The 11,711-nt window shown below is 41.7% G+C and overlaps 1 protein-coding gene across 3 annotated transcripts; it reads left to right on the plus strand.

Moving 5' to 3' along the window:
• Window positions 1–311: 311 nt before the first annotated feature.
• Window positions 312–4,304, plus strand: LOC111604265 (organic cation transporter protein). 3 transcript variants are annotated; one of them, XM_030224931.1, is made up of 6 exons: window positions 312–327; window positions 1,619–2,010; window positions 2,074–2,474; window positions 2,535–2,943; window positions 3,001–3,239; window positions 3,437–4,304. In XM_030224931.1, the coding sequence occupies exons 2-6, from the start codon at window positions 1,865–1,867 to the stop codon at window positions 3,868–3,870; spliced, it is 1,629 nt and encodes a 542-aa protein (XP_030080791.1). In that variant the 5' UTR covers window positions 312–327; window positions 1,619–1,864; the 3' UTR covers window positions 3,871–4,304. The 3 variants fall into 3 exon arrangements, with proteins under 3 accessions (XP_030080791.1, XP_030080790.1, XP_023178030.2); XM_030224930.1 differs by lacking the exon at window positions 312–327 and adding an exon at window positions 941–1,048; XM_023322262.2 differs by lacking the exon at window positions 312–327 and having other exon boundaries at window positions 1,073–2,010.
• The last annotated feature ends 7,407 nt before the right edge of the window (window positions 4,305–11,711 follow it).

The raw sequence follows: 11,711 nt of genomic DNA on the forward strand, positions 1-11,711 counted from the left end.
ACCATATTATTATTAAACAGTGTCGTGACTACAACTTCCTGTATTTTTCATATTTTCAACGCTCTAACTGCTTAGCTTGGCTTAGTTCACATGTTGTCTTTCAAACAACAAGTGGAATAGTTCAGAATTGACTCACTATTTGTAATGAGTGACAGTTGATTAAACAGGCATTTAACTATTTGCAATGGCACGAATGAGCACGAACTCGAATAGAGTCAAAAATGTTGCGCATGTATTTTTGCTAGTCAGTTGCCTAAAAGCGCTTTAACTAGAATCATTTTCTACCAAAAAGAAGTAAAAGTGTTTCAGCCGAAAGTGAATAATGTGGTAAGCTTTATGGCAAAATTAAGTGAACAATTCACTTCAATCAGCCGAATCCTGAGGCACGAATACATTTCTTGCATCACGGAATTAGGCTTTGTATATTTAACTCAAGGAGAGTTGCCAATAATAAACTTACTTGTCCGCAACTCTTAGTTTCTATTCGCGAGTTGATATAGTTCCCATGTTAATTTGTTGATCTGATAATAACAATGTATACGAATGCCCGCATCTTGTTTGCTGTACGCAAGTGGCTTGTTTACTCGGCGAGTCTTGGCTATTTGCAAATAAAAAGAATGCAGCGGGTGGGTGGCATTAAATTGTCGACGCGACATCGAGCGATACGCACGCATAAATACTGTTAGCTATATAATAACTTTGAGCGAATCGCATCGCATGCTAAATAATTTCGAGCTCGACAATTTCAACGGACAAAATCTATATTTATCTATTTAAAACGACGCGACATCGCGTCCAATGCATTGCACTTGATTTGATTTCGTCTGAGAGTCGCCAGGGCCTGGGCACGGGCCCGGGTCCGGGTCCGGGCCCGACCATTCGACATTTTAAACTTGACTTCGGCGTGCTGTGGTTCGCGTTTCGACTATTCTGATCGAATTATCAACGTAGCAGCTGTTGATGCCTGTTCCCCGTGCGGGTTCAATTCATACGGTCCTCAGCTGTTTTAAATTTGTTTTTGAAAATCTGTTTCTTATCGTTAATTTTGGTACGAGAAACAAGAAAACAATCCACGTAATCATTTCTTACTCACATGCTGATTCGATAAGTCAGCTCAGTCATAGCTGCGACGTAACACAGCTTAAATAATATAGCACAAAAAAACTCAATCTATCAAGTGCACCTAATTGTAAAAAGTGGCAAGTGGATGAGTGTCAACAAAGTTTAAAGCTTACAGTAATTGGCTAACAACTCAAGAAAAGTATCTAATTAAATCCTCTCCCTTGCACGATCAGCAAAACATTTTAATATATGCTTTCGACTAAATGAAAGTGTCATAAATAAAAAAAGGGATTTTAATGTTCTGTGTAAACGTAAAATATTCAACATCCTAAGAGCCAAACACCAAACTCTGTTTAATTGCTTCATTTTTCACTTTCATACAACCTACGATCAGTTGGCATATAAAAGGGACTGTAACCGTGACTGTGAATAATAAGTGATCATGAAAGCCGTTGGAACGGTTGCAAGACTACCTTAAGGCTTCCAAAATTTGTACACTCAGTAAAATCCGTCAAACTAACATTATGAAATTTTTGTATTTTTTGCTTCTACAAAGATGAGTCATTCGACGTTTTAAGAACGCTAATTGCCTGTACTAATTAAGAAAACATAGCGCCACGTCGCTTAAGGCAAACTGTATTAAGATGTAAGGCACGTTTTACAAGTGTTGTGATACAGTTGGGCCATTGGCTTGTCAGAAATAAGTTCAGAGAAGAAAAGTCCTGCATATAGAGTGCGCTGGAATACTTTAAATAACAACTGAATGTGACAGCAGCTTGCAGTAAGCGAAAACGACAACAAAATGATTGAAGTGGATAAAATGCTGGAAAAATGTGGCGACTTTGGTCGACTGCAGTGGATCATGCTGTTACTGTTCAGCCTCCTAAATGTACTTTCGGCCTTGCATTACTATTCCCAGACGATCATCAGCTTTGTGCCCAAGTATTGGTATATATGAGACGCAAATGAATAACATGGCGTATACTGAATATTTATCATTCAAACGCACAGGTGTGCAGATGGCTTGGACCCGTTAGCGCCGGTACCAAACGTATCCAGCTGCAGCCCGCTGGACATCAATGCGAACCACTCAGCTATCTGCCACAGCTATCGTTATGAGCCCTATATGGGCTATCAAAGTTTCAGCAACGAAATGCACTGGATCTGCCGGAAGGCCTGGATGCTCAGCCTGGGCCAGTCCATGTTCTTTGTGGGCTCCGTGATTGGCACCTTAGTTCTGGGCTTCCTTGCGGACATCATGGGTCGCGTGCCCATGCTAGTTCTGTCCAATATCCTTGGCATGATGGGGAACGTGTTGACAATTTTCAGCAAGAACCTGACGCTCTTCTGCATATTCCGTCTGATTGCTGGCTTGGCCACCGACGCAAACTTTCTGATGATGTACATTTTAGGTGAGTTGAGAATTCCTAGCCAAAATTAAAATGTAACTTAATCAATGAACCATTTTTAAGTTATGGAATACATGCGACCATCTTTGCGCACTGTGGGCCTGACCATCTGCATCGGCGTCTTCTACTGCTTGGGCTCCATGGGCGTGCCCTGGATTGCAGTGTTTATGGGCAATTGGCGTGGCTTCCTACTTGCCATCTCGCTGCCGTGCTGCTTGGTGCCGTTCTTCTATTTCATTGTGCCGGAGAGCGTCCAGTGGCTGATCTCGAAGCACAAATATGACAAGGCCGTGGCCTGTTTGAAACGAGTTGCCAAAATCAATCGCCGTCAAATCGACGATAGTGCCTATGCACAGTTCATCGAGGATTGCAAAGTAAGTCAGAAAAATATGCAGACATCGAAGCCGAATATTTTGGGACTCTTCAAAACGCCACGACTACGCCGCAACACGCTGATACTCTTCTTCAAATCGTGAGTAGTCCGCTTCTATGCGCTGCAGTCTGTATCTATTCAGTCACCCTCACACAGCATGGTCATTACCCTGTGCTACGACGCCGTATCTCGCAACGTTCAAGGCCTTGGCATTTCGCCATTTATGATGTTCACACTGAGCGCTTCCTCAATTCTGCCCGCCTGCCTGATGATCATTGCGCTGCAAGATCGCATCGGACGCAAGGCAATGACTTCCATATCGCTGCTCCTCAGTGGCATTTTCATTTCGGTGTCGGGCTTTATTCTCTATACCGGTTCTACCGCCAACAATCAAAGTAAGTCACTGCAAAGCTTTTGTGCCAAAAAACCAGTTCCAACAAACTTATTTTCGTGCCTTTCCTATCGTTTCCTTAACACTTAGTGAAGCTTATAAACTAGGCTAGGCTTTCGACCTACATAATATATTGTTACTATTTTCGCTTTTGAGCTCCTCACACAAGATTTAATTTAATTGTTCCTTCCACTTCAACAGCGACCACTGTGCTGGTGACGCTATCAATGATTGGACGCTTTGGAGTCACGATGGCCTATAATTCGGGCGCCCAGTATGCCACGGAGCTGATTCCCACCTGTGTGCGAGGCCAAGGCGTGGGCGCAGTGCATGTCATGGGCTATGCGTTCACATTCTTCAGTGTGTACATATTGGACACGCGTAGAGTTTTCTCGCCGCTGCCGGAAATCATTCTGGGCGTAATCTCGTTGGTGGGCGCTTGCCTGACCCTATTGCTGCCGGAGACTCTAAATCGCACGCTGCCCATCAGCCTGGAGGACGGTGAGCAGTTCGGCATCAGCGACCACTGGTACACATTCAGCTGCTTGAAGAAACGCACGCAGTCGGTGGCAGCACTTGCGCCGCAACGAGGCATGTCGTTGTCCAAGTCCACTGATTCGTCAGACTACTTTTAGGCCAGAGCACGATATCTACGCGTATGTTAGGCATAAGCATACTTTTAGGCCGACATTTATTGTGGTGAATTTAGTATTTTAAGTGCAAGTTGGTGCGCAGCGACTTAGGTTAGAACAACGAAAGCCTTTCCCACAAAATGTGGCACTGTTCATTCACAATCGCAAGCCTCTTGCTTGGGATTGGGATTGAATGGATGGGTGAAGGGCACTATTGAGCCAAGTCAGTGATATGTATTGGCTTTGTAATTAATTCGATCATTTCAATTTTCTTTTTCCATCTTGTCTTATTTTATATCTTATATCTTCTGATATATATCAGTATATATATATGTGTATATATCAGTTTATATATCAGTATATAAGGTCATGCAGCAGGCTCATCTGTCAGTAAGAATATAATCGATTGATAGCAATTAAGACTTACACACTCCAGTTTATGTTAATATATTTATTATAGTTGCATATATGTATTAACTTTTACGCATTAAATAAATATAAATATATTTTTATCAGCGGCAACGTATTGTAAAATATGTGAAGTATAATTTTATTTACAACGGCAACGATCTATCAAAAATTGATTTTAGCTAAAAGAAAGTTCATTAAAATTATAGCAGACGGTTGAATCGCAGAACATACGCTGCGATCCACCAGATCCGACTCAGAGAAAGACGGCCGCAAGGCATGTAAATTGAAGTCATACAACTGTATAATTAATTTTTGTATCTCGATATATAATACAAGAGTTAATAGTTGGGATCACATAAGAAATGATGATCCGATATCACTCTAGGCTTTGTGCTAAAGAGATCAAGTGAAAATAATATATAATTCACTCTAATATAGACACGCAACAGTAGCAGACCTGTGTTGTGAAAAGTAGAAAATATATGAAATCTTACAGCTTATTTAATCCAGCCTTCACTTGTATTACATTATACTAAGTCAAGCAACTTTCAGTCAACATAAACAATAAACAGCTTTTAAGTTTTTGCTATTTCATTTGCGTTAAATTAAATATTAATCGAAGCACTTGAGTAGGAGTCCTGCATTGCTACGTCTACTCTAGTGTATCCTTTAATAGAAGAGGAAGAGGAGTATTCAAAAAAGTTTAATAATCGTATGCATAGCTTACGAGACCAAATCGTCCAGTTGTGCTTTACTATCCTGGCGGGGAACTCTTCTGCCTGTTACAAGATCCTGCTCAAATTCCATATACCTCGATACATCACGTTAGTGTATCAAAAGCTCTTGATACATGAAAGCTGCATAAAATTCGTTACCAATTACCTGCTTACAATTGCAGAGAAGCTGCAAGTAAGCTTTATGTTAAAAAAGCTTTTTATGTTAGTCGCGCGCTGTTAGAAAAGCTTTGGGTGCCGTTATCAGCTAACATGAATATTTTTGTACATAAGATAGTGCTGTCGAAAGCTTTCCTCTGATGCTGTTGCTATAGCATTTCTATGGATATATACGATATATATACATGCCTGTGCTTATAAATAAACAAAGATGCTACCCGGCATTGTTCGGTTAAAAAACATATATTTCAATAAGCAATCGTCTTGATTTATTCGCCTTTCTGTCAGCGGCCCACCAGGCAAAAGTTATGCTTAAAAGAGCTATAGCAAACCTGATCCAGCCCCACCGATTTGCATAAGCAATGCCAACAGCTCGCAGCAGTTGCTGAGATATTTGATTTATATGAATCTTTGGTAGATTGTGAAGTTGTTATGAAATTTGATTAGTCAATTCTATTATGTGGACGCAGTTGCTGAACATCTTAAATGCGCACTTAAATACTTGCAGTTAACAACAGGCTGGCACGCCCCCTGCTCGAAGTGGGCTGTTGTTGTCGTCTTGGGCAGCGCCGTTTACCTAAAGTTTTCCATTGACTTTGCAAATTTATGCAATTATGCAAAAGTTTTTAATGAGTTCTAAATAAAGTTAAAATTTCGTTGACGGCAGCGGTTAGCTGGTGTAAACTACACCAGGCGACCAAATGAAACTTTTGTCGCAGCCAAACAAAAACTTTGCCCGCCAATTGTTTGAAGCCGAACTGAGGACTCTCAGCTTAGCGCTTTGGTAATCACAATAGCGAACGCCCAGCCATGGTCAAAAATTACGAATTGCAAATGCAAATTGCTTAACTTGCTGCACTTTAAGCAGCTTAAGCACGGTCACGCCCACGGTCACGCCCACCGAGGACAAGCTCATCTCGGAGATGATGGGCAATGTCAAGTGCTCAAGCGACAAGCAGCAAGTGGCAAGTGGCAAGTGGCAAGTGGCAGTGTGTGAACTCATTTCGAGACGTTTGTCTGGCAGTGCCTTCATTACGTAATCCTAGCAGGGTTATGCACAAATAAAGTTCATGGCCATGGTCAATACGAATGCGGCCCACTTTGCAATTGGCTGTAGGCATTCGGTACTCAGTACTCGGAACTCGCCTCTTATTATGCATGCGCTTCCGCTCGATTTATGCGACGGCATCTCTGAGGGCGGCGGCACTCAGGCTCGTGCCAAGAGCTTTATCAAAGCACTCACACAGCTGGCATTTTTCCGCAAACAACACGAAAAAGATGAAGCAGCCTTACCTGATACTTCCGCTCGCTGGGGTAGGGCGGTGCGGCAGCAACGCCGTTGCGTGTGGCCACAAAATCCGTGTGATTAAAGGCACTCGCGTAAAAGGTTTGTTAATATGTATTTGTAAAATGTTTGAATATAAATTTTAATGAGCGCCAGAAAACATACCACAGACAGCCGACAGAGACAGCGCAGCCAGGTGAGTGTGGGCGTATGGGCGTGGCAACCATAAATGCCGCAATCAGCTTACAATGCCTAGAACATGTCTCCGCCTGCCGCTCGCCGATAAAGCGTGAGCCGTGTGCGAGTGTCTGGGAGTGTGTGGGAGTGTGTGCTCACATTTAAATAATGATGTGCAATTTATAGGCAAACCAAATGGGTGATCGTTGCCCTGCGCTACCTCGAGTGTTTATGCAAATGATTAATGAGCTTGTGACCGCTTAAAGAGCTTCAGCTAAATCAGCTAATTAACTCATTTGCACTAAAAGTTTAAGACGTCCCCAGGCACAGGACGAATTTGCTGTGCAGATTTCTTATTTTGTTACACTTTGTCCGGTGACCCGCATGTGTCAAGCGCCTGTCACCTAGGCTGCAGGAATCTGGCAAACGTCTGCGCTGCGCGCTCGTGCGTCTCATCCAATACAATGATACATGGTGGCATTTCGACTCCATGGCAAATGAAGTGTCCAGCGGGCGCAGCGTGCGAATTGAATATGTACAAAGGAGCATGCATAGCCGTGCCGGACTTGATTAGCGTTGGCGGCTTTGGCCTTATTTGTGTGCAGGATTTCGTGCACTGCTTGGCTTTGGGACAGCTTAGCCAAATAAATCACAAAAAAGGCCAACAATACAAGCCGACAAACTATGGCCCGTGCGACTTAGTCAATATATTTTCGAAATTTTCCACCCTCGTCGACTGCCACAAACAGTTTGATTGAGCCCCCGAATGTTTATCCTGCTGTTAGTTAAGCTGTAAATACATGGCTAGTCTTATACATAAATAGATAATTTGATACGTTGCCTCAAACAAAGCAAACAAACAATGGAATGTGCCCAGCTGACCGAGGTCTACTGCTGGCAATTCATATAGTGCTGCCTAAGCATTCTAAGCCAAAGTCCCTGCTAGCCTTTGGCTGTCTGTCTCTCTCTCTCTCTCTCTCTCTCTATGTGTGTGTGTATTAGGATTTCTCGTTTAATAGCTCCAAGTGGAACCCCAGAGTGACTTGGAGTCTGTTTCTAATTGTAGTTTGATTTTTATGCGTATCGAATGAACAAAAGTTCTACGATTCGCACCAGCCCCATCCGCTTAAAATATGAGCAGCACAAAGCAGAGCACTAAATGGCCTCCTACTGGCTGTCCAATGAAACCTAATAGCAAATTGAGAACGTGCTCCAATGCAAAACAGACGCAGCTCAGTGCTAACAAGACGAAAGGACAACGACTAATTGCGACCCTTTTGCTTATCACTCATCCCGCCAGCTACCTCAAAGCCCTGTTGGCCCATAAAAAGCGGAAAGCATAAGCCACGTTACAAAGGATCTGCGCCCTCAATTTCTACGGGCCCAAAAAGATACAAAAAGGGATACAGCCAAACAATTTGACTTTTGTGCATATATTGTATTCAGCTTTATTTCAAAGTAAATTTGTATTCAGTTTGTCAGCTAGTGACAACTTCGAAATACTTTTTTCTGTGCGATTAATTGACTATATTAAGGTTGCCTATTGAACTTGGTAATTGCCTTTGAGATACCTAGTAGTACGCCTAATTGAAATGTTAACTGGTTGTATACTCTACTTATATTTGAGCTTCGCTGGCATACAGGGTATCTCAGAGTCAACTACTTTAGGAACATCCTTCTCTATTTGTTTATATTATCATTTCTGCTGTGTTTGAGCTTTAACTTTAATTTGTACACCATTTTTTCTGCTGACAATTGGTCTATGTGGCCGCTAGTGGGTGGCTTAATTCAATTAACGGGTTTGCTGGGGCGTGGCTGGAAAAAGATAGTGCAGTTGACTTTTTTATATTGTTGCCAACAATAATGTGAGCCAGCGCAACATGAATATTTATAAAATATTTTAATACTTTATTTGCCCGACTGCAACGCGCTGAGAGTCTGTTTATATTTTTTCCATTTAGTAAAAGTGTCAGGTTGATCTGTCTGCAGAGGTCGTGCAGTGTCAACGTGCAACGTGCACGGGCTGTATTTATTTTCATTTGCATGTGACTGTATTGTGGCACACATTTGTTATCTGTCAGAAACTGAAAGTTAAAGCATGTTCAATTACTGAACTTCGCACTCAGCTCTGCGCCGCTTTAAGAATAATTAATTGAATGAGGTAAATATGAATGTAACAATAAGGCTTTCCCTTTGTGCAAAAGGGTTGCCTGGTTAATATTTGATGAGAATGGTATTCTTTTTAAGCCTCTTTCAGTTAGCCATTGTAGGACGCTGCAGAAATGGACAGGGAAAGCAGCTTGAAGAGCTCGTTACATATCAAGATCAACCTGAGTTACATAGAAAACAAATGACGTGAATCGATAGAGAAACTTGATTACAAGTGAAATAGTGAAAAGGATGCCGGTGGCAGCAGCTGCTCTGCGCTTCACATGTGCAACAGGACGTGATGGCAGCTATTTTCTTATGAGTTGCAAACTTATGAACATGTTTATGGCTATGTTAGTGCGTTCATATTTCACTTAAGTATATTTTGCTTGTGAGCTGTTGTTGCTACTGCCAGGCATCGTAAATTGAAGTCCTAAATTTGCATGCACTGCGCTTCACAATGAATAAATCACGTATTCACATATTCCGTACACTCTCAAGAAATCGATGCCGTCGAGGCGAACGCTCAAATTTATTCATCCCTTGAATAAATAGCCTACAGCTACGTTCTGCTTATTATGATGGCATGTGCACACATAGCGTATACGTAATATATGGATGCATACGCCAAGTACGCCGCCATCAAATTATTTCCGTGGCAGGGAAGTAGCGGAAGCAGCGACAAGATGGAGAAGAAGTTCGCTTCTTTTACTTTTTACTTTTTACTTTTTTCGTTTTTCTTTTTATTTTTCCTTTGGCTACTGCTGGTGCTCAATAAAATTTCAATCGCTTTATATAAATTGCAAATTACATTAAACAGATTATTGCCCCTCGACTGGCAGTCAGCCTTAAGTCCTTCAGGCATCCCTCTGGCTCTTCCGCTCTCACGCTCAACTTGTTGACACAGGAGTTGTTAATTATTTGTGACCTGAGTGCCTGATACATGCAGCAGCAACAGCAACCTGCTTACGTTAATAAAACATACAATTCATTGCGTATGCACATAAATATATAAATGAAAATCGGGAAAGAATCAAAAGGCGAATCCTTTAAAGATTCTTGAATAGCCGGAAACAGCTTTAATGACACCTCTTGGCATATTTATGGCTCGCTCTTATTTATTGTTTTATGTGTTCTCGCCGCCTTCGTAAGAGATTTTTAGCTCCTCGCCACTCGACCAGATAAATGGTCGAGTTGGTGGAAAGGCCTCTCGACCCTCTACTGGGATACCCTTTTTATGCTCTACACCCTAGACACATGCATGCGTAGGGCATATCTACTTCTACCATGCATGTGTCACGTCGATTTTAACAATCGATTAATATCGTCTTCTATTCAGCGTTTTTCAACTCTTAGTGCGCATAGCCTTACTTGACTGCTGAAATCTCCCGCCCCAAGTCTGAGCTAACTTCTTGACACAGGGTATCAATCGCAGTCTAGACTAGAGTATATTGACTTGTTATTCAATAAATACGCATTGAATATGTGTGTTCTCTGGGCTGTATTTGAAATATGTCCCCACTCAGCTGTCCTTTCAGAAATCGTTTGCTTTTCGCTGATGCGAACGTCTGTGGCGCATTGGAAACCTTTTCCCTATTTTTTCTGCTAGCTGGGTTCATTGACGCATGCTGCTCCTTTCGAAACGTTCAATTCGTGTCATTTATACATGCATGCCAGATATGTGAAGGTCTGAGAGCTCGGAGTACTTCAATGCAGAGTATTTGATTCTTAATTAGGGTTTCGTTTTAGGGGTATCTATACAAGTGACTGTGGATTGGCTGCGAATAATGTGTCCGTGTTGAATGTAAACGAGGTATTGATTCTTTATTCGCATTAAAATGCGGTATTTTCCGTCCATCTCCTCTCATATTTCTGGCAATTTAATTTTGGTTCTTTTTGTGACTGAGGCCAAGTGCCAGTTTTTGCCCCTTTTTTCTTTTATTGTCTCGTCTTGTCCGACTCACAATTTTTATCTGATTTTATTTTTCTTTTCTTTTGTTCAGGTGCCCACTTAAAGCCATTTGGCGTCGCGTTCGCCGTGGCCTCCATGTCGGTCCCTTAACAGCCCTCAGCAAAATGTTGAGCAGAAATCGGCTTATTTATTTATATAAATATATATATATATATATATATATATATATATATATATATATATAGCTACCTGCAAAAGGACCAAAGGCGGAGCTGTAAAAAAGCCTTGTTGGTTTGCGACCTACTCCGTTATTTCCGTTGTGTTTATTATTGACGAACTTAACTCTTTGGGCTGCTGTTGTTCTATTGGACAGCTGAAATTAAGATAAATATCTTGCAGAGAGCTTCATTATTTCGCTCAAATTAAGTAAAAATCTGAAACTTTTCGCACAGCAACAACTTTTATCATTATGCGCTCAGGACGCGAGGCAGCTGCTGTCGCAGTGCTCGGGGCACGTGCTGCCAACTAATGCAATTAGCTCAATTGTCATTTGAGAAGCTAGGCACAGGGCGTGTCTGGGCCAAGCACTGTCATTTCGCAAAGTTATAAACGGAGACAACTTTTTCGACAAAACTCGTCGCGACAAATGCGAAGAGGAACGCGCAAAGCGAGCTTGAATCAATTGGCCGAATTATGCTCCAAGAGCAAAGGGAAACATTAATAGACAATTAATATTGATTGCGTGTGCCAGACAGATAAAAAAGAATAAAAAGAGACGAAGCAAATATGTCATAATCTGATTCGGTCCGGACCCTATTAATCCTGCGCATATTTTAATTACATTTTGAGGTCCACCGCAAATGCGCTATTAATTGAAAAGTCTCGGGCCATTGACAGCCCTGACCGACTTATCGACTAATCACATTAGCTTCCCATTTGCATACGGCTTCAATGAAGCGCTCTGTAAATTATACAAATTATAATATAATTCCATTACATTTCAAGTTGAGAGCAGCCC

This window comes from Drosophila hydei, unplaced genomic scaffold (assembly GCF_003285905.1).
Source record: "Drosophila hydei strain 15085-1641.00,03,60 unplaced genomic scaffold, DhydRS2 tig00008121-arrow-pilon, whole genome shotgun sequence".
Classification (NCBI taxonomy): domain Eukaryota; kingdom Metazoa; phylum Arthropoda; class Insecta; order Diptera; family Drosophilidae; genus Drosophila; species Drosophila hydei.

Bases quoted from the DNA above. Each gene is read 5' to 3' on its own strand.
- LOC111604265 (XM_030224931.1), top strand. From the start codon at position 1,865: ATGATTGAAGTGGATAAAATGCTGGAAAAATGTGGCGACTTTGGTCGA. The intron at 2,944-3,000 runs GTGAGTAGTCCG...ACCCTCACACAG, and splicing joins CTGATACTCTTCTTCAAATC to CATGGTCATTACCCTGTGCT. The intron at 3,240-3,436 runs GTAAGTCACTGC...CCACTTCAACAG, and splicing joins TTCTACCGCCAACAATCAAA to CGACCACTGTGCTGGTGACG.